General features: G+C 41.5%; 1 protein-coding gene across 1 annotated transcript; it reads right to left on the reverse strand.

The window, feature by feature from the left end:
• Positions 1-23,741: 23,741 nt before the first annotated feature.
• On the reverse strand, positions 23,742-26,244 carry FIBIN (fin bud initiation factor homolog). Its single transcript, XM_043971835.1, has one exon. The coding sequence runs from the start codon at positions 25,690-25,692 to the stop codon at positions 25,057-25,059; it is 636 nt and encodes a 211-aa protein (XP_043827770.1). The 5' UTR covers positions 25,693-26,244; the 3' UTR covers positions 23,742-25,056.
• Between the last annotated feature and the right edge of the window lie 1,150 nt (positions 26,245-27,394).

The following is a 27,394-nucleotide window of genomic DNA, read 5'->3' on the forward strand; positions in this document are numbered from 1 at the left end:
GAGGATGATTGCTGCCTTCCTTTAATAGCTGTTTTTATAGCCCCTAGCCATGTTCTTGATTTTCTGCACTTCAAAATAAGCCCTTCGGCTTGGGTCTTTTCCTCTCTCCCTCTATTCTTCCCTTTCTCTCCTCTTTTCTCCACCCATGCTTGGCACATAATAGGCACCTATTAAATGCTTGTTGCTTATTTATTAATTAAAAAGTGAGAGAAGAGTCATACAAATGTATGAAGACAGAAAAATGTAAAACTCAGAATACCATAGGATCATTGATTTTGAGCTCAAAGGGACCTCAAAATCCATCAAGGTCCCCCCCACCCATTTTATGAATGAAGAAACTTAGAATCAAAGGTAGGACTTGAATGCAGGCCTTCTGACTCGGTGGAGAAGGCACTTTGTGCTATACATGGCTGGGGGAATTAAGTACAGGAACTGATGACTTCTTAAAAGTCAGCATCTTCTCTGGACTAGGAGTCAGAAGACTTCTGTTTTAGGTCCAGCTCATCTGTCTCTAAGATGTGTGACCTTGAGCATCCTTCCCTCTCTGAGACATTTTCTCATCTGCCCAGGTCTTAAAACCACTTCATTAGGATCCTGACTCCAAGACTATCTACTGTGCCACAACGCATATATAGACATTTTTGGCAACATTTTTTGCCCTTGCAATTTGAGGTTTATTTTTTTTTGGTTTCTCTCCTCAAAAATACATGGTAAATAAGAAAGTATCTTAATAATAATAAGCTGGTTAAGAGGAATTGTTTCCATGTAAGCAAACTGAATTCTGAATAGAATCCTGCTTAACAGCCAAATGTGGCTGGCCTGTTTCTCAAATGCAAAATGAGGAAGTTGGATTAGATCAGTGGTCTCCAAATTTTTTGATACATACGTAGCAGTAAAAAATTTTGAGCACACCCATATGTGTAGATGTATTACATAAAGAAATATATGTGTACAAATATAATACACATATGCATTTATAAATTGCATGCATGTACTGAATGTAACTAAATCCCAAAGCATGTTGGTATGGGACTCTCTCCTCATTGATGGAGATCAGTGCCCTATTCCTGAGTGAGGGGTGGGGCAGAGCTGGTGATAGCAGGAAAGTAGAGAACTCCAATTGAGTTTCTTCAAGTCTCTTTGGATCTGGAATCTCTTCAAGCTTGGCAGTCACTTTGGGCCCTTCTGGCTTCCAGCTTCCAGAGAGAAAATGGACAATGCCCATCTCGCTACAGATTGCTGCAGGGAAAATCAGGACTGGGAAGAAGCTGACATGTAAGGAGTTGGCAGCCTCCAAAATATCTCTTTCTCCAGTGTGTTAAATTAGAGATTTGGGGGAATTTCTCTTTGGATCAGATCTGCGATTCTCTCTTGGTAGAGCAGAGTTACCTCACTCCCAACTGGAGAGGTTCTTCACTCTGTATTGCCAGGCATATAATCTCCTATATATACTTTCTATGTTTTGCTACAAATTGGATAAATGAATTTCTTTGCTATTTTGTTTGTTCATTTGTAGACTTGGTATTTGGTGGGAAAAGAATCTAGCTTGAGGGTCTTCTTTTTTCCCCATAAATTGCTAGCAATCAGAAGTTTAAACTTGAACCAAAATCCATATCCCTTAGATTAATCATATTTAAGGGATTGGATAGATATCATTCTAGCCTGCTACACCCTCTCTCTTAGGAAAGCAGAGTGGCTAACTTCTAGTCCCAATCTCTGCTCCCCTTCCTGTCAGGTAATAAAGTCTCCCTTGGAGAAGGGTGGGGTAGAAGAGGCTAGAGATGTTTGTTCTACCAGCCTTCAGGCCACGCAATGGTACCCCCACGCTGTATGTGGGAGAAAGCCTTAATACATATATTACATATAATATAAAATGTAAACAAAAATGGGATTTTTAAAAAGTATAAGGAAGAGATAAATAAGATTCAAATGTTTTAAAATCTCATTTCTTACTGTTACAAAAGATGAATTTTTTCCTCTCACATATCATTAGTAATATGTTAGTTGGAAGCATTGTGATTAAATATGTTTCATTATTTTTGAAGAGAAATCCCTGTTTTGGTCCTGGGGGATAGGGAGGATACAAAAAGCATAATTATTAATTACTTCAGTCAATTTGATCAGCAGACTGAGCTTCGTACTTTTTATGGAAGTATATACACATGTCTAATACTAGGTTAAAACAGTGAATAAGCATGATTGCTTTTCAGTTGCTGTCATCTTTGTGTAAATATTTACCATATGCAGGACCGTCAAGTAGCACAGTGGATAAGAGCACCGGGCCTGGACTCAGGAAGACTCATCCTCCTGAGTTCAAATTCTGGCCTCAGACAGATTACTAGCTGTGTGGCCCTGGTCAAGTCACTTAATCCTATTTGCTTCAGTTTCCTTGCCTGTAAAATGAGCTGAAGAAGGAAATAGCAAACCACTCTATTATCTTTGCCAAGAAAAGCCAGAACAGATCGCGAAAAGTTGGACACAACTGAAACTACTGAAAAACAAAATTTGCCATATGTAAATGCATATAGAATGAGGGAAGTTCAGAAGAGGGATGAGGTTTGCAGGAAAGTCACAGGTATAATGAGATCTGTGATCTAGATTAGGGCCCATCCTATGCCTTTCATTCTGTCCCACCCAAAACAAAAGGGATTGGGCAGAGCTCTTTTACTCAACTGTCACTGCCCCCTGGGGCACATGGGCTGCTCTCTGCCACAAGGGTGGACATGCTGTGGACAAAGGAACTTTGTCAGTGACAGCTGAGCAGCTGGCACTTGGGGGTCTAAGTTGTGGTACCTTGAGACACTGTCCCAGGAGCAGAAGGGAGGATATTGGGAGCTTATGCAGACAAGAGGGGAAGGCAGCAGTCACAGATAATAGGTGAATGATAGATACAGTTGTGTTGGAGACAACTTCCCCTCCCCCAAATTGGCTATTGTGGAGATGATGGAATGCAGATCGGGGTGTGCTGGAACCAGCTTGGACCAGCTTGTGAGAGTCATTTGTTAAATTTTTAGTGTGAGCATTTGGGCCTTGGAAATCACAAATGCAACAAATATATTGAATTGTCTAAAGCAAAGCTTCTTATACTGATTGTGGGGGTCATGAAAAATATCGGAACAGTAAAAGTTTATGCATATCTATTTTATATACCTATGTACCTAGGGTCATGTAAAAATTTCTTTGGAGAAAAGAGATCACGAGTGGAAAAAGTTTAAGAAGCCCCAAAGTAGACCAGAGATGGCCAGGAAGATAACTGAAGATCCTACTTTGGAGGTGCTTTTGAGATAATAATAGCTAGGGGCAGCTAGGGGGTGCAGTGGATAAAGCACCGGCCCTGGATTCAGGGGGACCTGAGTTCAAATCCAGCCTCAGACACTTGACACTTATTAGGTGTGTGACCCTGGGCAAGTCACTTAACCCCCATTGCCCCACAAAAAACAAACGAAAAAACCCCAACAAGATAATAATAGCTAACATTGTCTATAGAATGCCAGACCTGGAGTAGGAAGACCTGAGTTAAAATCCAGTCTTAGATGATTACTAGCAGAGTGAACCCAGACAAATGAATTAACCTCTCTCTGCCTCAGTTCCCCCATCTATAAAATAGGATGTACTTCCAAGGGCTGTTGTGAAGATCAAACAAAATCATTGTAAAGTGCTTAGCACAGGTTCTGGTACACATTAAGTTCTATATAAATGTTATTTACCATCATCATTATTATTTTTCAAGTGTTTTATGGTTTGCAAAATACATATGCTGTCTCATTTGTTACTCATGACGGTCTTTGGAGTTAGGTGCTATTAGCCCCATTTTAGAGGGGAGTCTAAAAGTGGTGATGTGATTTGGCCAGGGTCACACGGTTACCAAATGACTACGATAGGATTTGCACTCAGATCTTCTTGTCTCCACGTTCAGTGTTCTATTCCCTGTGACACCTAGCTATCCTTGTTAGGTCCCTTTTATTTCCACGTCTGTTACCCTATCATCCTTAAGTCAAGATAAAGGATGTACAATGTTATTGGAAAACAGATTTTCTTAGTCTTGGACAAGAGAGTACAGGTTTAGGGGCAGGGGTGAGGCAATCCATAACATTCTTTGTTTTCAAGTCAACAAGCATTTATTAAATACTTGCAAGGCAGATAGGTGGCACAGAGTGCTGGGCTTTGAGTCACGAAGAATCGTCTTTGTGAGCTCAAATCTGGCTTCAGACACTTACTAGCTGCGTGACCCTGGGCAAGTCATTTAATCCTGTTTGCCTCTGTTTCACCATCTGTAAAATGAGCTGGAGAAGAGCAGCTAGGTGGCGCAGTGGATAGAGCACCGGACCTGGAGTCAGGAGTACCTGAGTTCAAATCTGGCCTCAGACACTTAACACTTACTGGCTGTGTGACCCTGGGCAAGTCACTTAACCCCAATTGTCTCACTAAAAAAAAAAAATGAGCTGGAGAAAGAAACAGCAAACCACTCCTGTATCTTTGCCAAGGAAACCCCAAATGGGGTCACAAAGAATCTGATATCACTGAAAAAATGACTGGACAACAAAGCAGCCTATACTAGGCATTCTTTAAAGTGCTTGAAATACAAGCAAAAACATTATAGTTCTGAACCTCAAGGAACTTATATTCTAATAGGGGAAGATAACACATAAATAGAAGCTGAAAAAAGGGAGGGAGAGGAGGGAACTTACCATGGGTGCATGGTGGAGAAAGAAGTCTAGAGACTCAGGAGTAGAGCTGTGAGATCAGTGGAGTCAGTGCCTGGCCCGGACCAGAGAAAGTGGCCCTAAGGGTGGAGAGGACTCCCAGGGTGGAAATGTTCCTGTGGTTTGGTAAAGAAAGGTCCAGACAATCAGGAGAGTAGCCTGGAGAAGCCTGTCGCTTCAATGAGACCCATCACTAGCTAATGAAGCCCAAATCCTGATGGGACTTCTTAGTCCCTGGTTCTCCAGGAGATGCCCGAGTTTATATTTGTTTTCAATGGCATCCCCTCTTGGTGATGTGTGCACCTCGATAACCCAATTTGCTTCTCTGACATACAGTGCTACTAGTAGCTACTTGCCAGGATTTCTAATAACACGGTTGTTATCCACACTTTGTCCATAAGACGTTTAAAGAAAGAGTTACTGAAATCTTAGCTGCCCTTGGGTTTGGGAACGCGACCTTGGATTCACAAGTTTCTGAATGGTGAGAAAACTGTTTATTCTCACCATTGTTACTGAGTCAAATGTTGAAGAATTCAGCTTGATTCCATTTGAAAAGAATTTGTGGAATGCCTTAGCTAGATAATGTCTATTCAATGTTGTCCAGGAGCACAGAGGAAGAAAGTGTAATAGAAGGGAGCATGTGATATTTTGGAATGTTGGGGGCATGCAAGAGAAGCAGTGCAGTAAAGGGGGAAGGGTATGGAGTTGGAGTCAAAGGAACTGAATTTGAATCCTAGCACTGCCACTTACTGTGTGACTTTTTGGGCAAGTCATTTGACTTGTCTGACACTTGGCATCATCCTCCATAAAAGGAGGACATTGGAGTAGATGACCTCTAAGGTTTCTTCCAACTCTAAAACCCTATGCAGTCTGTGGAAGCTAGAAGCAGTGTGGTATAATGGGTAGAGCACTGGTTATGGAGTCAGAAGACTTAGGGGCAAACCTTACCTTTGATACTTATTATCTGCATGACATTGGGCATGTCACTTAACTTAACTTCCCTACCTCTCAATGTATAAAATGAGAGAGTTAAAAGAGATGACCTGTAGGATCCTTCTCCACTCTAGACCTGTGATATCATGAACCTAGACAGCATAATGTTTATATACCAACTAATCTCTGGGCTCACTGTCCAAGTCAGGCTGGTTGCATATCTCCTTCAGGAGGAATATCCCTGAGCAGTACATGCTGTAAGCTCAAGTCTCACTTCTGGGTATGCTCTGCCCATTTAACCTGCACATAACCAGCAGCCCTAGAGAAAGAAATGGCAAATCATTTCAGAATCTCTGATAAGAAAACCCCAAATAGACTCACAGAGAATCAGGACACAATTAAAACGACTGAACAACAAACAACAACAAACAACCACCACTACCACCACCACCAACCCCATTTCTATTTAACCATTTAATCAACTAGCTTCTATAAAGACATATTTATTTCAAAGATGTAGCAAGAACAGAAGTACTCCAGGAAGTGGAACATATACTTAATATAAATGGTCCCACCGACTTCACAGGCAAATCAATTCAGGTCAATTCAGTTCAAAAGACATTAAGCACATGGTAAATAAAAGGCCCTGGGCTAAATTTTGGGGTTACCAAGAAAACAAATGAAAGTCCATTTCCTCTGAGTTTCCATGATAATAGGGGCAGGAACAATAAGAAATGTACAAAAATATGTATGATCCAAGGGATAACTTTTAAGTACAAAGAAGAGGTTCAGAAAAAGTGCAATAAAATTTTTGAGGAGAAAGAACATTTTCAGTTGGAGAGATCAGAAAAAAGCTTCATATAGTAGTTAGGATTTGAGGTGGGTCTTGAAGGAATTGGATCTCCAGAAATGGACATATGGAGGAAGTGTGTCTCAGGCATGAAGAATGTCCTTCATAAATGCCTGAAAAGGGCGAGATGAAATAATGGAATAGCTATTAGTCTAGTTTGATAGAAATAATAGAATGCATGAATGAGATTGGTATTAAATAAGGTGGGGAGGTAGATTGTCATCCATTTGTAAGGTAAGAAATTTCTGCTTTATTTTGTAGGTAATGGGGAACCATTGAAAACGTTTGAATAGGAGAGTGACCTGGCCAGTACCATGAATTAGAATTGTCATTGCTGCTGCTGCTGTTGTTGTTGTATTGATCGATTGTGTGGAGGATGGATGGAGGAGTGGAGAACCAGATGCAAGGAGATCAATTTTTATGAGCTTATACTAATAACCACCTCAAAAGAATGACTACTGAACAAAGAGAAAGAGCTAGAAATTGTTGAACTACTTGTAGTTACTTTGTAACTCTATGAAGAGGGGGCCAGCTAGGTGGCACAGTGGATAGAGCACTGGCCCTGGATTCAGGAGGACCTGAGTTCAAATTTGGCCTCAGACACTTAACACTAGCTGTGTGACCCTGGGTAAGTCACTTAACCCCAATTGCCTCACCCCCAAAAAATTCTATGAAGAGTTTTATGAAGGATCTCCCAATGACAAAGCCCATTGCTAATTTTCTTCGTAGCTTGGCTTCATGCTATGATGGCGGAGTAGAAAATGAACTGGTTTGGAAGTCAGGAGGCCTCTGTCTCACTCCTGGCTCTGCTGCAAGACTCAATATGACATTGAGAAAGGGATTTCTGCTTTTTGGTTCTTATTTTTCTTGCCTATAAAATGAAGGCACTAGACAGGATGATGCCTGGAGTCTTTCCAATTTAAACATTCTGTCATCTATCCTCTGTTTCATGGCAATAGTTGGAGAGGACATTAAAGGTTATATAGTTGATTCAACCCTCTTATTTTGCCAAATGAGGAAACTGAGGCACAGGGAGATGAGGTGACTTCCAACTTAAACAGTCTGTGTTAAAGGGGAAAAAAAGCTATTTATACTATGCTAGGGATGCCTTTTATTAGAAGCTTACTTTTAATCCATCTTGGTATTTTTTTAAAGGAATTGGGAGAGGATGCAAATCATAATTCAAATTTCCCTATGTACTTCTATTCCAATTTGTAGTTTTTTTTAATTTTTTGCCATTAATAACTGTCTCCAAATTCTGTCTTTAGGGTGAGTCTTTCCATAGCTGATCTCAACCCAAACATGAAACTTTTGGGAAAGGTTTAGGAAAATCTGTTCAGCTGTTTTTGTAGGGGGAAAAAAAGTTGATATAAAGTACCTTCTTTTCCTCCCAAGCCCAAAATAGCCGACTTTATTCTTCCAAATGAGCTTGTGGTCAGGCCTTTATGAAAGAGTCTGAATACGAATGAAAAGGATTTTTATTTAAGATAATTACTTCTGGTAAACAGTCTGTCTCTATATCTGTATAGAGCAGAATCATTACTGGAAAGCAGAGCACCAGACTGACTTAACAGACAAATCACTGAAAATATCGACAAAGAACCGTGAAAAACTTGGCACAGGGTAGCCCTTGAAGAGAAGACTCTCCAGCCATTCTCAGTTCATTTTTCCTGTGCCCTCCACCCAAGGGCCTAGGGCTATGCCCCTCTCCAGACTTCTTATGCTGAGCAGAAACACAATCTTGTTTTAGAATTAATCTAATCAAAGTATCATTAGTAAGGCCAATGTGATATTCACCATCTCTTCTTCTCTTTCACCCTTTAAAAGTACTCTAATATGGCAGTGGAGCTGTGATCACAAAAATGCGGTTATTTCCTCCAAAATTATACATCTCTGCCTATCTATGGCTACTCAATCCTTGCAACATTTGTCCATGATCTCCCAGAAGTTCACTATAGGTGGTCAACCCACCATATTTGGGGCTTCCTTAGTTCCCATGTATTTCTGTTGGGTGCTAGTAGAGCATTTGGGCTGTCCATTTGTTGTGTTTTACTCCAACTATGTGATAAGTAAAGAAATAATCATAGGAAACATTACTTTCCTGCTCTTCTTTATATTTAATATTCTGAGGATTATTACACAAGTATACAAAATAACTGCTTTTTATATTTGACTGAAAGTATTAGGAAAGCTCATCTGTACATTTACTGAAAACATCTTTGGGACAACTCTAGAAGCAGATGTTATAATGGGAATGGTCATCTCATTTCCACATGGTTTTTATTTTTTTCTGTTAGGTCTCTATGTTCTGAAAGCTTTTCTATTCATGTAGTTTGGAGATTATGAGTATTTGATTTGTTGGCATCTATTAAAAGCATTGTTGTAAACTTATTCAATTTTATTATTATTCTTGTGGGTAACCAAAAGCTGACTCTTAGTTTTGAAATGAGTTGAGACAATCTGTTGGAAAACGTTAAAGCTAAGTTCTCTCAACATTAATTCAACATATTAACTAAAAAAAATATGAGAGGAGTGATTTTTAATGCCCATTAGTGATCCTGTGTATTGATGTTACAGGAGAACACAAACTTCCTCTCACTCATCAGCCTTTTGTAATCTAGCTTTGAACTTCATCACCCAATTAAAACTGCTTTCTTCATAGTTTCCAGTGATTTCTTAGTTGCCACATCTGATACTTCTTTCTTAGTTCTCTTCTTTCTTGACCTCTCTGCTGCATTTGATAATGTTGACCACTATTTCTTTTTCAACACTCTTTGATGGATTTTGTGGCATTATTCTTCCTTGGCTCTCCTATTTGTCCAACCACTCTAACTCATTCTCCTTTGCTGCATCATCATCTATTCCCTTTAACTTTGGGTGTTCCCTAAAGCTCTGTCTTGGATCCTTTTTCTTCTCTCTTTATATTCTCTCTTGGTGACCTTATCTGCTCTCATGGGTTTAATTAATTATCATATCTATGCAGATGAAGTCCACATCCAAATACTGAGTTATAATCTCTCACTTTGTCTTCAGTTCCTTATTACCAAGTACGTATTGGACATTTCAAATGGGAATTTCCAAAGACATCTCAACTCAATGTGTCTAAAACTAAGCTAATTATCTCTCCCTACCACCTGTTCTTCTTCCAAATATCCCTATTACATTATTCTCTTTATATTGTCTATGTATACTCTTTTATATCACTGACTCCTGTGTGTTTGTATCCCCATCTTTTAGAACAATTCTTAGCACATAGTAGGTGCTTAATAAATACTGGTTGATTGAAGGATGGCTGATATCACAGATCTATAAGAGAAGAGGAATAGGTGCCTCCATTAATGCCTGAGGCAGAAACCTTGTGCTGTGGAGGTTCCTGGGATCCATGAAGGATACAACAGGTCTGGAAAGTTCTGCCACATTGGCAAGGTTTCTTCAGGTCTTTTGTCTTCAGGTGATATACCTCTGGAAGGGGGCTGGCTGATGACCCACCTGAGAAAATGCAGAGAGAGTCATGACCAGGTTGGCTGTAGGGTGATGAATTTCTCATCCATAGTAATTCATAAAGACCTCCAACTAAGTCAGGGGTTGGCAAACTACCACCTTGTTTTTATATGGCCAAAACCAGCTAAGAATAGTTTTACATTTTTAAATGTAAAAATGGATTGTAGGAAACTAGGAATTGGGCCAGATTTGGTCTTAGAGCTGCAGTTTGCCAACCTCTGAACTCAGACATAGAGTGGTTGGCATTTGTATTGTGGAAGGAAATGTCCATCCTCACAGAGTCATGGGTACTTTAAATATGATTTATGAAGAGCAAATACATTTATCAGATGTTGTGACAGGTAGCATAGAATAGTTTATAGGGGCCATCCTCCATGCTGGAAAGACATGAGTTCAAGGACCACTTCTGACACCTTCTGGCTGAAGTGACCATGGGCAAGTCACCACACTTCTTAGTGCCCTGGGAGACTTTCTAAGCAAAGATTCTAAGTTACAGAATGCTTTTTCATATGTATTGGTAGAGGGAATTTAATCCTTGAGGGCTTCCTACAATGGTGGCACAGGCCTAGAACAAAAAAGAAATCAAAGTAGCAATAATATTTATAAGATTTGCTTATTAAACTTTCCAGCGATTCAAAATTAAAAAGTGGATGCACCTCATTTTATTTTGAATAAAGATATTTACTGAGGAAACTAGAAACCATTTCTAATCCCAGACATTCTGTTTATATTATGCAATTATTGGGATGTAGCAAATAATATTTGTCATCCCCTATTCTTGGAAAATAGCTTATGGAAAATATATTACAGGATGCAATTCTTTAACAGCGGAGTTATTCTTGCCAGTTTTTCAGCTTGAGTGAGTTCTTTCCCAAGTCCATACATTGTTAAACTGGGTTTTCCAGTAACCAAACATTTCTGAAGAATCACAGGACCTCAGAGCTGAAAGTGACTTCATTATTGTTCAGTCATTTTCGGTCCTGTCCAACACTTTGTGACCCCATTTGGGGTTTTCTTGGCAAAGATAATGGAGTGGTTTGCTATTTCATTCTCTAGCTCATTTTATAGAGGAAGAAGCTGAGGTAAATGGGGTTAAGTGACTTGCTCACTGTGGCACAGCTAGTGTCTGAGGCCAGACTTGCACTCATGAAGATGAGTCCTGGTTCCAGGCCCAGCACTCTATCCACTGTGCCACCTAGCTGCCCTGAAAGTGACCCCAGGAATCTTATAATCTAATCAGTAATGGAATAAAAAAACTCTTCTGCCAAATATTCTGGTTACAGGGAATCCAGTCTTTATTTGGAGGCTTCCATAGGCTGTAGCAGGTGATTCTTTTTTTTTTTGGAGAGCTCAAATGGGTAGCTGGATGGTATCATGGATAGAGCACCGAGCCTGGAGTCAGGAAGACCTGAGTTCAAACTAGCTGTGTGACCTGTGCCTAGGTACTAAGGACTTAAAAGTGCATGAAAAATGTCCGTGCCTTCAAGGATCTTAAACTCAATGTACACATATAGGTATATACAACATATATACCAAATCAGTACAAAGTAATTTTGGGAAAGGCCTAACAATTTATGGGGGAATCAGGGAAAGTTTCATGTAGGAAGTGATATTTGCATTGAGCTTCATAGGAAATTCAGTATTTTATGAGGTATAAAGTTGAAAGTGCATTCTAGCCATGAAGAATAGTTGATCTGCAAATACATGTAGATGGGGTTCATTAATGTTTTCCCCTTCCTATCTCTTTTCCTCCCTCTTTCTTTCTCTCCCTCTGCCGTCCTCCCTCCCTCCCCACCTCTCTTGAACCTATAAAGATGCATTTTAGTTCAGTCTTTGATTTTTTTCCCCAAGATATTCCTTTCAACACTGCAGGATTGGTGTTGTTTCTGTTGGTAAATATCTCTTTGTGTCTTTCTTAATTATTTTATATTTACTGTACATTTACTTATTGATGTATGTGTTATATTTAGCCAACAACCTCCACAAGGGTTGTATCCTAGCAGCAAACATGGAATCATGTGAGTAGGTGATTAAGAAATACTTGAATTGAATTTCTTCCAGCATAGAGAAATAGCTATTGAATGGTAAGGTCAATTTAAAAAAAAAATTCTTGATTTCACAGGGCACATGTGGTTTCTCAAACAAACTCAAGTTTAAGTGTGATGCTATTTTTGACTTTGATTTCCTGAAATCTGCTCATTGGTGTAATATGTGAGACATTTGAATAAAATTCAGAGGAAGGAGGTAGGAAGAAAGTCCTTAGGTTGTGGACATAAAGAAGTTGGTGAAAGAGGGTCTTTGAGATTCCTTCCAATTCTATATTCTACAGTCATAAGAACTGAAGGATGAAGGAGGTGTAATAGAGGAGAATCAAGTGGAGAAATAGGGCATAGACAAAAGAGAAGGAAGGTGGAAAGCTTGGAAGGAGAAAATCAAATCTTTCAGTGTGGACAGAAAGACAACACTGAAAAAGAAACCCCACTTGCGTCTTACTCTTCATAATTAGATGTGTACAGTGGTATCATGTGGAAAATGTTAGTGGTCGGCTCATTCAGATTGCCTGCAAAGCATATATTTTGAAAGCTGAGCATAGAACCAGAGTTTGCTTGGTCTAGGGATGATATTTGGGCAGAGATCAAAGCAAGAGAAGAGGTTCAGGCAACACATTTCCTTAACTGCCTGCAGGAGGAAACTTTTTATAGTTGGAAAAAGCCAGTGATCTCTGCCAAACTTGAAGCTTTAAAGTTTACATCATTAATCATAGCTGTCAAATTTCTTTTAGTAAACTGAAATCTGTTGACATATATACTGTCTTTTCTTGGGAAAAGAAAATAAAATAACATGGTGAAGAAAGGTACCTGTGGGAATCAGGAATCGAGGAAAATATGAGACTTAAAAATGAAATGAAGTGGGCATCTATGATCTGATAAGAGAAAGGCAGGGACAGATTCCTAGAATGGTGGACTTGGAGGAGAGCTCAAGGATGATCTAATCCAGACTTGTGCTTTTCAAATCTGTACCTGTCCCACTCTGTCTATATTCCCTTCTAAACTTGTTCTTGCTCTGCACAATTCTCTACTAACTGCATGGCTTAATATAACTTGTAGAATGGGATTATTTAAAGCAATGGGAGATGGTTGGCTTTGAAATGAGAGATTTCATATCAGTATGATAGCTTCAAGTATTTAGGGGAAGAAAGAACTGATTTATTGAACTTGGGCCTGAGGGAGGCAGAACTAAGGTTAAATGGTGGAAGTCACAAAGATGAAAAACTTGGTTCCATATGAATAAAACTGTAGTGGAAGGGATATTGGATTTAGAGTTGCAAGAAATCTGAGTTGAAATCACAATTCTGCTTCTTTCTAGTTGTGCGACCCTGAATTTCTTTATCTAATCATAGTCTCCTGGCATTGCATCTCTCCTTCTGCATTGTCACATCTAACCCTGTTCCTTGTCTTCACCATGACCTCCAATCCTTCTACTCCTCAGTTCTTTCCCAGGCTACAAATGATGCACTGGTTACACTCTCTCCTCTTTTCCCCATATTGATACCTTTCTCCTCTTCTCTTAAGTCCTTTCCCCTCTTATCCTATCACTGATTAAGCTTTGCCAAACTTCAGCCTTTGCTCCTATTCCCATGCCGCTGAGTCATGAAACTGTGCCTTCTGGGTCATCTACGAATTTGTGTTACATAATTTCACTGCCACAAGGCAGTCTTTTTGCAGTGCTCCTAATCAATTCAATCATTACAATGACTTTTCCAAACTCTTTCATTCTTATTCAACATTCCACAGCTCCCTGTGCCCCTAAACTGGCAGCTGTCAGAAAACCTTGTCTCACACTTTAATGGAAAAAAATAAGACCGTTTGCTGATTGTTCTTTGTCCCCTTCTCCTCATTTCACATCATTCAAATGCCTCCTCCCACTATCTCTTCCTTCACTCTGGCTCACATGAAGAGGTAGGTAGTCTTCCTTGCCAGTGCCAAACCTTCTACATACATTCCACCCTGTCCTCTTCAGTATATTATCTCTTTTATCACTCCTAATACTACTCTATCACTTATCTTCAAAATTTCCCTGTCTATTAGGTACTACCTTACTGCTTATAAACATACCCATGTCTCCATCTTTTAAAAAAAACAAAACCCTTCATTTGATCCATCCACCCCCACTAGCTAATACCCTATATCTTTCTCCTTCCTTTTGTGGTTCAATTCCTTTAGAAGGCCATTTACATGCAATATATCCACTTCTTTCTCTATTCTAAACTTTCTTCAGTTTGGTTTGTGATTTTATCATTCAACTGAACTTGCTCTCTCCAAGTTACCAATGACCTCTCATTGTCAAATTTAATGGCATTTTCTCAATGTTCATTCTTTTTTACCTCACTGTAGCTTTCAACAAGATCAATCACCCTCTACTTTTTGAACAATCTTTTTTTCTCTAGATTTTTGTGTGTGACACTACTCTCTTGATTCTTTTCTTAACCTATTTACCTCTGCTCTTCAGCCCCCTCTGCTGGACCTTTACCCAAATCAAACCTGCTGATGGTGGGTATTAACCAAAGTTCTGTCTTGGGTCCTCTTCTTTTTTCCCTCTAGTCTATTTCTTTCCCCTAGTGGTCTCATTAGCGCTCATGGATCCAATAATTGTCTCTGCAGAGATGATTCTCAGATGTGTCTATCCAACCCTAACCTCTCTTCTAACCTCTACTGCACATCTCCAGCTGCCTACGAGACACCTAGAATTGGGTGTCCAGGAGATATCTTAAACTCATCATGTCCAAAACAGAATTCATTGTCTCTGCCCACCCTTCCCTTTCCCAGAAACCCTCCTTTCTTCCTAATTTCACTGTTACTATTGAGGTTACCACCAAGTTTTCAGTCACTCAGGTTCCTATACTGGTTGTCATCCTTGACTTCTTGCTGTTTCAACCCCCTGACCTCTGCCTTCTCATATCCAATCTGTTGTCAAGGCCTGTTCATTTTACTTGTAACATCTCTTGTACATAGCCCCTTCTCTCCTCTGACACTTCCACAATGTTGGTGTCGGCCCTCATTGCTTCATACCTGTATTATTGTAATAACCTTTGGGTTAATATTCTTGCCTCAAGTCTCTCTCTAATCTAGACTATTCTCTCATTTTTTTTTTTTTTTTGCGGGGCAATTGGGGTTAAGTGACTTGCCCAGGGTCACACAGCTAGTAAGTGTTAAGTGTCTGAGGCCGGATTATTTGAACTCAGGTCCTCCTGAATCCAGGGCGGGTGCTCTATTCACTGCACCATCTAGCTGCCCCTAATCTAGACTATTCTCCACTCACCTGTCAAATACATCTTCCTAGAGAGAAGGTCTGATCGTAGCACACCACCTTCCAACTCAATAAACTCTAAGTGTGTCCCTATTACCACTGGGATCAAATATAAAATCCTCCATGAAGGATTTAAAAATCCTTCCTAACCTGTCCCACCATTCCAAGGTACTCTGTGGTACAGCGACATTGGCACACACAGGGCATTCTATCTCCTGACTCTTTTTTTGTTTGTTTGTTTTATTTTGTTTTTTTACGGACTGTTCTCACTGCCCGAACTGTTCTCCATGCTCACTTCTATTTCCTGAATTCTCTGGCTTCCCTCAAAACTCAGCTCAAACATTACCTTCCACAAAAAAACAAACCTTTCTCATTTCTCAGTGCTAATGCCTTCCCACTGCATTAGCTACATTTACCTGGTATAGATACAAGTTTGCATTTTGCACACTCTCTTAGAAATAAAGCTCTTTGAGAGTAGGGCCTGTGTTTCTGCATTTTCCCTTTTGCATCCTCCATGCTTAGCAGTGCTTAGTACATTGTTGTTTAGCCATTCAGTTGTATCTGACTCTTTGTGACTCCATGGACCATAGCATGCCGATGCTGTCTATGGGTTTTTCTTGACAAGGATACTGAAGTGGTTTGGTGTTTATTTCTCCAGTGGATTAAAAGCAAACAGAGGTAGATAAAGCACTGGTCCTGGATTCAGGAGGACCTGAGTTCAGATCTGGCCTCAGACACTTGACCCTTACTAGCTGTGTGACCCTGGGCAAGTCACTTAACCCTCATTGCCCCAAGGAGAAAAAAAAGGGCAGCTAGATGGCGCAGTGGATAAAGCACCAGCCCTTGATTCAGTAGGACCTGAGTTCAAATTTGACCTCAGACGCTTGACAGTTACTAGCTATGTGACCCTGGGCAAGTCACTTGATCCTCATTGCCCTGAAAAAAGAAAAAAAGAAAAGCAAACAGAGGTTAAGTGACTTGCCCAGGGTCACATAGATAATAAATGTCTGAGGTTGATTTGACTCGAGCCTTCCTGATTCTAGACCCAGCACTCTGTCTACTGAGTCACCTAGCTGCCTCTGCTGGGCACATAGTAAACACTTAATAAATACTTGTTGACTATAGCCTGAGCAAGTCCATTGACCTCTCAGATCACCAGTTTTATCATCTGTAAAAAGGGGAAAATAATATTTTTATCTACTTTGTAAAGTTATTGTGAGGAAAGTGGTTTGCATGCCTAAAAGTACTTTATGAATGAAAGAGAGTTTTTCATCCTATGTTGGAGAGAAGAGAGGGAGAGAGGGAAAGGGAAAGGGGGAGGGAGGGAGAGAGAGAGAGAGAGAGAGAGAGAGAGAGAGAGAGAGAGAGAGAGAGAGAGAGAAAAGGAGGGAGAAAGGGAGGGAGGGAGGGAGAGAGAGACCTACCAACCAAGACCAAGTGTTGAATCCCACTTCACAAGTTTGTCTAGCTGTTTGACTCTGGGCCATTCACATAACCTTTCTCCACTTCAGTCTCCTCATTTACAAAATAAGTGAATTGGACTTGATGATTGCTAGGGTTCCTTTGAGCTTTTAAACTGATGACCCCTTGACCCTTTGAGTGCAAGATTCTATAATTATCCCATCTATTGAGACCTGTCCAAAAGCAGAATGGACTGCCTTAGGAAGGGAGGAATTACCCATTGGAGGCTGACAAGTGGATTTGGGATTACCACTTGTGTAGAATGTCATAGAGGGACAAGCACTGAATATTCAGCAAAGGACACTAATCTGTGAGTTGAAAAGGCCTGCATTAATGTCTTGCCTCTGGCACTTATCAGGTGTGTGATCTCGGGCAAATTTCCTAATCTGTCTTGGTCTAACTTTTCTCATCTGTAGTTGTGTGAACCTGCCTCTGAGGTTTTGTCTTGCTAACAGCACCGTGCTAATGTGAGCTTATGTTATTTATGCCCCTGATGGCTAGTAACCTTCTCCCTCACCTTTCCATAACTCTCCTTATCATGTGGCATGATATTGTTATCTAAATTTATATTTTATTTCCTGTTAGACTGGAAGTTCCAAGGGGGTTTGTTTTTGTTGTTCAGTCATTTCAGTTGTGTCTGACTCTCTATGACCCCATTTGGGGGTTTTCTTGGCAAAGACATTGGAGTGGTTTGTCATTTCCTTCTCCAGCTCATTTTATGGATGAGGAAACTGAGGCAAACAGGGTGAAGTGACTTGCCAAGATTCATACAGCTAGTAAGTGTCTGAGACAGGATTTGAACTCGGGTCTTCCTGACTCCAGGCCCTATCCACTGTGCCACCTAGCTGCCCTGCTAGCCCTGAAAATATTTTGTATTTACTTTTTAAATATTTTAAATTTCAGTTCATATTTTATATTTATTTTATATATGTGTACATATTTTATATTTACTTACATGAATACTCATGATACAATGGAAAGAATTCTAAGTTTGGATTCAAGAACCTGGGTTCAAATCTCAACCCTACTACTTTACCATCTGCGGATTACCTTGGGCAAATTGTTTTAATTTTCTCAGTCTCAGTGTTCTCCTCTGGAAAGTGGAGCATCTGGAGCAGATGATATCCTGGATCCTTTTAAAGCTCTAAATCTATGTTCCTATGAGTGTGTTCTTCCTCTTGTAAAATGTAATCGCCTTAGGGGCAGCTAGGTGGTGCTACAGTGGATAAAGCACTGGCCCTGGATTCAGGAGGACCTGAGTTCAGATTCAGCCTCAGACACTTGACACTTGCTAGCTGTGTGACCCTGGGCAAGTCACTTAACCCTCATTGCCTGCCCCCACCCCTCAAAAAAATGTAATCCCCTTGATGACAAGAGCATTCCATTTCTGTATCTCCAGAGTTTAGGCCTGTGTGTTCCCTTTGCACAGTAGGTGCCCAATAAGTGTGTGTTAAATGAATGAATGAATCTAAAGTTTTCAATCTCCCTGGGTTTAGCATAGTAGGTCCTCACCACCTGTATGGCTTTGAGCTGATCTCGTAACCTTTCTGGGCCTCAGGTTCCTCACTTATAAAATGAAGGATTTGAGCTGGATGACATTGAAGTCATGTAGCTTCTTTTCCATCCCTGGCTCTATCAGTTGTACCACACTGCCTTTAGTGAATGCTGACATATAATTGAAATGATAGAAGATAAAATTATGTTTACAGCACTGACATCTAGACACGAAGGACCTTGGTAATATGTCAAAGGAGGAGATGCCAAGTTAATTTTTTGACTGTATTTAATCCCTCTCCAAATTTGTACCAAGAGACTGATTTCCCCAAGATCATGAAGTTGGATTGAAAGCTATGGTCTTTTACTTAGATCTTTCTCTGATGTCTTATTGACGCAGCCCTGACCCGGGATCCCAGGTGTCAAAATCAGAAGACTACAGACTGGGGTGGGGGTGGGGGGAGAAGATAGGGCCTACGCTTTATCTAGTTAGGCACCTGGATGCAGGAGGACCTGAGTTTAAATCCTGCCTCAGACATTTGACACTTACTAGCTTTGTGACCCTGGGCAAGTCACTTAACCTTCATTGCCTTGCAAAAACAAATTTTAAAAAATCATAAAAAAAAAAAGACTACAAGCCCTTGTCAAGCTGGAAAGCCTTTTGAATATGAGTCAGCTTTGGATTGTGTGTCTTACATTTGTGATCAGCCAGGATAACTGGGGAGAGGCTTATCACTACTTGCCCCTTATTTTGGCCACAGCAACTCAGAAGTGTCTTCTAAGTATGTGGTAGGGTTAAGATTCCTTTTTTTTTTCTTTTTTTTTGGCAGGGCAATGGGGGTTAAGTGACTTGCCCAGGGTCATACAGCTAGTAAGTGTCAAGTGTCTGAGGCTGGATTTGAACTCAGGTCCTCCTGAATCCAGGGCCGGTGCTTTATCCACTGTGCCACCTAGCCTCCCCCAGGGTTATGATTCCTATATGGAGAGAGTATCCAAATTGTTTAGGTACTCAGTGGCATATAAACTCCCTGAGAGCTGGGACTGTTTCATAGGTCATCTTTATTCCTCACACATCACATTCTATTTCGTATCTCAATTCAACACCAATGGTGATGGGAGGCATGTTTTAGTAGGGATCCATACATTTTACTAGACTGCTAAAGGGGTCTTCATTCTTCCATTCTTCAAAAAATGTTTTGTTGATGCCCTTTGTCTTAATGTCAGTCATCCATTCTCCCCAATCCCCACCAGCAATTGAGCCTGCCCTTGTAGCAAAAGAAGAGAATAAAGGAACAAATCCTTCATAGATACCCTTTCTGACAAGATATATACTAATATGGTCCCAGTGGTTCCCTGACCAGCTCTTTTCTCTGGGAAGGATCACATTTCCTGATCTCTTCTCCAGGATGTTTTGAATCCCTTGTTATATGACTTTATTTTAAGGCAGAGCTACTCAACTAATATTTCTTTAAAAATGTTTTATTGATGGTTTTAAAAGAATGATTGATGTCATTTCCCCAATAAACCCATTGCCCATGAAACTCCTCTCTTGTAACAAAGAACCATAGTTAAGCAAAAATAGCAAACGATGATTATGTCTGGCAATGTAGGGGCAGTGTAAGACTCATTCTGCACCTATAGTCCACCACCTCTCTACTGAGAAAAAGGAAGTGTATTTTATCCCGAAGTCAAGATTGGCCTTTGTACTTATGAGTTCTGATGTTGTATAGTATTCTTTTCTTTTTCATGAGTGTAATCATCGTGTATATTGTTGTCTTGATTGTACGGTGATAGGCATCTGAAACCAAGAGCCTTGGGAATAGAAGTGTCCCCCAACCAGCCCTGCTTTCAGCCTAGCCACCATAACCATCATTGAAAGGGGAAATCACTGTGAAGAGATTACCTACCTTACTCATCACCATCAGTAACAACTGCTGACCAACTGTCATCAAGAGTTGGATAGGCACAGAAACTTTGGGAGTGGCAGCACCCACCTGACCACTGTCCTTGCTCCCAGCCCAGCCCTCAGAACCATCAACTAGAGAAGTGACTTCTGTTGAGAGGGTACCAACTATGTCAACCAACTCCTACCCACAGGACAGGAAAGCTAGCTTGGATGGCGCAGTAAAGACCCTGAGGGAGAGACAGGTGGCATCAAGTGCCAGGTAAATTAAATCACCACTACCACCTTGATCACCATCTTGCTTCAGATGATGGGAAAATTTTGGATGATGATAATGTACTTTGTTTACCATCCTGCCAAATGACAAAGCAGCATGGTAGCTACCGTGGAAAGAGTGCTGGATTCAGAATTGGAGTATTTAGTTATAGCCTGCATAACCTTGGGCAAGTCATTTAACTTCCTTGGGCCTCAGTTTCCCTCATCTGTAAATAAAGTGGGGCAGACTAGATGATTTTTGTGGTTTTTGCCAGCTCTAAATCCATGATCCTTTGTTAATTATTATAACTGACTCCTATTTATGACTAATCCCTCTGGAAAAGTTCTAACTTATAATATATTCCACTAATGCATTCAGGTTTTTGTATTCTATGTTTAGTATTTTTCATTTCCCACCCAAGATGCCTTTCTGTCTGAGAGGCTCTGCCAAGAACTCACTGTGTGGCCTTGGGTAAGTTGCTGCTGCTCTCTGGGCCTCCTTTCCTTCCTTGTACAATGAGGTGGAGAGGCAGACTACATGTGATCCCCAAGGACCTTTTTAGCTTGGTGACCCATGGCCTCACTTCTCAGGAACCCAGGATTCTAAGAAAGCCTAACTGTTGGATTTCCTATAGTGATTGTATATCTTCCTTGTGCTTCGGGGGTGTTTTTTTAATGAGTTATTAAAGTATGTTTAACATGCTAAGATTTGAGACCCTGTCCACACAGACCTGAGCTCATTTCATTCGTGGAGTTGTAAACAGAAGTTTAAAAAGTCTATGAAAAGCATGTGAACCACACTTCGGCAGCCTCTGCACCCACACCTGCACATGCCCCTGCCCAGGGAGACTGGAGGAGTGGTCTGTTCTCATGGACCAAGAGCACCTGGTAGCCATCCTTCCTTAAACAAATGAGATGGAAGCTTACAGATGGCTTCTAGACTGGAGATACGGCCATGGGTGAATGGAAATAGAAAAGTTATAATGTGGACAGGCCTAAAGAAAGCCCAAAAGGTAGCTTCTGAAGACAGAGTTCTGAGGCTGTGGCTTTGGAAGCAAAGGCTTTGTCAGTACTCCAGGGTACTGCGAGTGGTTCATAGATCTAAAGTTGAAGGGACCTCAGAGCCTGTCTAGTTTGTCTGTCTCATATTAAAGAAACTGAGGCTGAGGGAGGTTAAATGATTTGCTGAAGGCCATATGGGTAGTTGCCATCCCAAAGGTGATATTCAGACTGTGAGAAAATAATGGGGTTTTGGAGACTCAGAGACACCCCCCACACACACACACACATACACAAAGGAACTCTGGCTGTTTTTCCAGGGCCAGCCCAGAGTCAGGAGAATTTCAAAGGAAATGTAGATCGATCTTCCTAACTAAAGAAAGTTACCTAATTTAAGACCACCTTCAAGCCATGTCAGTCAATGGACTTGAATGTTACCAGCCAATTAGCTTGGATGAAGGTGGAGTGACCCACCTCTACCTGAGACAGGTTAAAAAGCCCTGGAGAGGGCTGGTGCACTCTTTCTCGCTCTCTCTCTCTTTCTCTCTCTCTCTCTTTCTCTCTCTCTCTCTCTCTCTCTCTGTCTCTCTCTCTCTCTGTCTCTCTCTCCCCCCTCCCCCTCTCTTCCTTCCCCTCCCCCACTGCTCTCTCTCTCTTCTCTTCTAGGTACATAGGGCTTCTCAACCTTCTGAGCCATGTGTGCTCTCTTTACTAATATTTAATATGCTTTAATAAATACTTAATGCCACCAAACTGGTGCAGTAGCCTCTAATTTCTAAGTAACAAATGTATTATGAATCCCAGCTACATTCCCTAACACTTGGGACAATTATAAGGGACACCCCTTTAGTTTTTACTCACCACAGGCCCCAGGTCTTTTGACCCTAGATCTGGTATTGTATAGTCCAGTAGAAAGAGAGCTGAACTTGATGTTAATATAACCCAAATTTAAATCTGGCCTCAGGCCGTTACTAGCTGTGTATCCTTGGGCAAGTCACTTAACCTCTGTCTTCCTCAGTTTCCACATCTGTAAAATGGGGATAATAATAATACCTACCTTCCAGGGTTGGTATGAATTTCCAATGAGGTAACGTGTAAACATTCAACATCTTTGTAAATATTCAAACCTATATAGATGCTAGTTGTTATTATAATTTTTAGTCCAAGATACCTGGGAAGACCCTTTGACTAGATGCTGTATTTTTGTTCCTTAACGGGTTTTAGAGACTCCACAGGGTGTAAGTAAGGCAACCAGCCATGGCCAAACCTTGGGTAGAAGTTGAAGGTTCCTACAGGCCCTTCCCCTCCACACATTTTTCTAATTTGGCAAAGAGTTGCGCCTAATTCTAGTCAAGTGCATTCTCTTCCAGAGAAAACTCTGCTAATAGGATTTGTCCCACCAGTAGCAAAGGAATTCCAATTAGAAGAAGGAGCTGGGGGAATGGGGATCTAGGCAGGGTTGGACCACCTCCATAAACGACACTAGCTGCATTCCCTTAGTGCTAGTCTTCAAGTCTGGCAGGCTGCAACTGCTGCCACCTGGAAATGTCTACTAGCTCTCTGGGGTAGTTTGACCCCCATTCTAAGGGATTGCTGGCTGTTCACTCAGCTTTGAGAAATGATTCAAAACCAGAGAATTGAACTCTTGTTCCACCAAAGGAAACAATGGCTTTGTTGGAGCTCTTGATAGCCTGCATGAGGAGGAGGAGGAGGAGGAGGAGGAGGAGGAAGAGGAGGAAGATGAGGAGGGTGGTCCAGGGTCCACTTCCTTGAATACTGTTGGGTTTTTTGTTTTTTGTTTTTTTTGCTTCAAGGAAAAATGGACAAGTATTGAATAAAGACCTGAAATAAACATCTTCAGTGACTTATAAAAATCTCACTGTTATTGGAGCCTAGAGCTCCATCTGAAATTCCAAAGTGAGAAGAATTTAGGATGAAAAGCAAAGGAACGTTGTAAGGAACAACCTTCCTCCAAATAAGTTAAAAAAAAAAAGAATGGGAAAATTAAGGGGGTAGATTTCAGAGCTGACATTGAACATTCAAAGGTTTGCCATTGGAAATCAAAACTGCGTAGTTCTGAAAACTTTCCTATCTCTCAGTTCCTCAGCAATTAGTTTTGATCATCTCCTGTTCCTTTTCTAAAGAGAGCTCCCTGGCTGTTTTCCACAGGCAAAAATGAAAACAAAAAAGATTCATTGGTTGAAGTTAGAATGTAAAATGGTCCTTCCACCCTGCAAAGTAAAGGTGGAACCAACCCTTGGAATAAAACACAGGGTGAAATTCATTTCCACTTCTTTAAATATTTATTGAAATGACATATAAAGGGTTAGCACTGTCTTCACTGGCCCTGCCTGCAATTCCTGGAATCCGACAGCCCTGGAAATCACTCAGCTCCTCAATGAGGCTGCTGGAGCTTGCTGGTGAGCTGTGCACTTTTTCTGTCTGTCTACACAAGATAGCTTTAAGTAGAACAGCTCAGTGCATAAAATTGTGAAGTTTACATATGAGGGTCCCAGCACAGGCTCTAGGAGGTTGTTGGCATTTTTTAAATAACAGGAGCTGGTAAAGGGGAAAGAACCAATCTGAGAAATCTTTCTCCCTGCTTTATTTAATGCTTAGTCTAAGAAATTTGACTTATATCCTCCTTCTGCCAACTCTTTAAAACATGAGTGACCATCACAGCCTCAAGTTATAAAATATGGAAATATATAACATGAGAATACAATTATCATCTGAATAATAAACTTAAGACAGCTAAAGAGTGATTAGGTTCTCAGGATTCCTGGACTTATAAAGGAGCTATTCAAAACCCCAGAGCAAAATGATACACTGAGAGCCCAAATCCTGAGCATCTAAAGATGGATCCAAAATATCTCTTCCTCTTGAAATTGCTAAGGTCTTGGGCATTGCTTCCAAGCACAAGGCACTTAACTGGAGACAATCCAGCTGGGGAACAGAGGGGCAGCAAGACCCTCATCGGGTTACTGGGATTTGTAAGCACAACAGCTGGGATACATGTCTCACAGTCTTTTTCATTTTGAGCATGCTGAAATTCAGGGAAGAGTCCCCCCTCCACACACACACACACTCATTGTAATGGGAGTACAACGTACTGTTGATTCCTTCCCTGAAAAAATAGAAACCACAGCTAATAAATAAAAGAGAAAAGGAGGCAGTGAAGGATAAACCTGGAGATTTTGCTGCTTGGTTGCTAAATGAAAATGCAGATCAGGGTTAGATTCAGGGCATGCTGAGGTTTTATCGCCTTTTCCAACCAGAAGCATTGTGAGTGAAGAGTCATCGAGGGAAAAGTCTCCTGACTTCCCGGCTTCCAGGTGATTTCTGAAACAAGCAAGTAACTGAACTGGTAGGCATAGATGATCAGGCATGATCCCACAGCACCTTTTGAAGTTACTGGAGTTCCATTAACAGTGCTTTTATAGCAGAAAAATCTAGAGCAACCACCACCACAAATATCATACAGAGTGATAGAGCTGCGACTTTCTTTTTTCAATTGTACCCCAGACTTACTTTTCAAAGGGAAATCCAAAGTATCAATCTGGGAGGGAAGATGATGGGGAGAGAAGTGATGTCCCCAACACAGTATTGACAGTCTCTTCACCTCCAGTGTGTGCTGTTGGAAGTCCCACCTACACTTTGAGATAGTCGTTTTTGAGTCTCCCTAACCGGGTGCCGTGGCTTCGGATGGTTAGGGCGAGTAGCTCGTATTTATCCCTCAGCCCTGCGGAGACATCCAAAGTTTCCTTAAGTAGAGACCTGGTATGGATTAACATCCCCAGAAAATCATCATTAAGCCTGCTCTCTTGCCTGCCCTCCTGCTCCCGGCCCTGCTTGAACTTGCTCTCCAGCTCAGTGAGTGACTTGTCAGAGTTGGAGTAAGCATCACCGATCTGATTGGATTCCCGGCGCAGGTACTTTCCATAGCTTTCCTCTCCATCCAAGTCATAGGAGATGCTCTTGCTGATGCCCTCCAGGACCCTGCCTGCATCTTCGACCTGTCGCCCCAGCACCGTGAACTCTTCCCGCAGGGTGAGGCTCAGCAGACTGCTGGCCTGGCCCGTCTCTCCTTGGGCGCAGCGCCGGTGGTCACTCACTCGGAAGAGCAACTGACACTTCTCCGGGTCATCGTTCTCTTCATAGTCCCCGTCGGGCACAAAGTAGTGATGCAGGGTCCCGTTGGACATCTCTGGGTAGAGGGGCCCATCAAAGTAGCCATGGCACAGATGACAGAGGAAACCCAGCCAGATATACCACAGCCCTGGCATCCTGGAGATTAAGGCTGGAGCTGGGGAAAGAGGATTCGTGGTCAGAGGGGTACTTGGTCTCCAGTCACGAGTGGAGGGAAATGAAGCAGCCTCCTTCCCTACCCCAAGTCAATGCCCAGCAGCCTCAGTCTGAGTCCCAGCCTCTTTACTGCAACCAGCCCCCAGACCCTTAGCAGGCTTCATGTGGGTTCACCACAAAGCACATCTCCTTTGTGGTCCTTGGGTTTGTTTCACCCACAGGTCTTCGGGCTATGTTCTTCCCACGTCCTTCCTTGAGAGACACCCCTCACTGGCAGAAATTCAGCGTCCCTGCCTCCGAGGAAGGAGGGGGGATCCCCTTCCTCTGGCTGAGGACTCAGGAGGAGCGTCTGTTCTGGGGGATTCCCTTTCTCCGCTCTGAGACTGGTCCCTTCTTCCTAGGAGATGGAGCAGGCAGCTGAAGGCAAGAAAATCAGGAGGAAAGGGCAGGGACTCTTGCAATCAGATAGTGCTAGCTGTCTGGGTCTTTGGGCCGCTTACTACTATTCCAACTCCTGCTTTGGTAATGCGGAGCTTTTCCTCCGGCTAATGATATCCTTAGGATCTCCAGGCTCTCAAATTACAGCAGGATTTCGTCACTTAGAAGCCAGGGAACAAGTTTGGAAAGAATCCTTTTACCAGGTCTCCGTTGTTAAAGCTACAGGGTCTCTTTTTCATTATATATATATAAAAGAATGTGAGTGAACCTCTCCAGGACAGAGTTTTAACTTGAAAATAGGGAAGGCAGGACTTGGCAGTTCATGAGGTTCGGAGGATTTTCCAACTCAAACCATGAGCTGGAGAAAACAGACTGTCCTCTGATGCCTTCTCTGCATAAATGCTTCTTCTCCACTTAGTTGTCAGTTAGGCTGAACCTTCTGAATAATTCTATTTTCGCATTTGCACTTAAGTCTCTGGGACTCATTCAGAAGACAGAGAGATGGCAGACTGGATGAGCAGGTTAGGATTTAAGACAAAGGACCCTGCCACCCTTCAAAACATCAGCAAGAGAGGAGAGGAGTCACCTTGGCCTTAAATGCTGTTTATTTTAAAAATAGAAGCTACAGAATGGAATTGCACCAGGTTTCTATGTAAGATGGCAGGAGGGGTGCTTTCTTTTTTTTTTCTTTTTCTTTCTTTCTTTTTTTTTTTTTTTTTGGTGTGAGACAATTGGGGTTAAGTGACTTGCCCAGGGTCACACAGCTAGTAAGTGTTAAGTGTCTGAGGTCAGATTTGAATTCAGGTCCTCCTGACTCCAGGGCCAGTGCTCTATCCACTGCGCCACCTAGCTGCCCCAGGGTGTTTTCTTTTTAAGAAAACAGCCAAAGTCAAACTGTAACATTGTGGTTCCATTGCTCATAGCTGGAATGCCCTCCTCCTCCCTGTCACCTCCCACCACAACCAAGTGGAACACCACCCATCCTTCCAGACCCAGTTCAAAATGCTGCCTCCTCCATGAAGCTTTTCTTGGTTAACCTGGCCAGAAGTAGTCTGTGATTTGGGCATCAAAAGGCCATAGATTTGCAACTAGGAGAATATTTGAAACCATTTAGTACAATTCCCTCATTTTACAGATGTGGAAATGAGGCCTAGAGAGGTTAAGTCACTAGGCTGAAGTCATACAGGGAGAAATGGAAGAATTTGGATCCCAGGTCATCAGACTGCAAAAGTAGCTTTGTCTGTA

Source organism: Dromiciops gliroides, chromosome 6, assembly GCF_019393635.1.
Source record: "Dromiciops gliroides isolate mDroGli1 chromosome 6, mDroGli1.pri, whole genome shotgun sequence".
Classification (NCBI taxonomy): domain Eukaryota; kingdom Metazoa; phylum Chordata; class Mammalia; order Microbiotheria; family Microbiotheriidae; genus Dromiciops; species Dromiciops gliroides.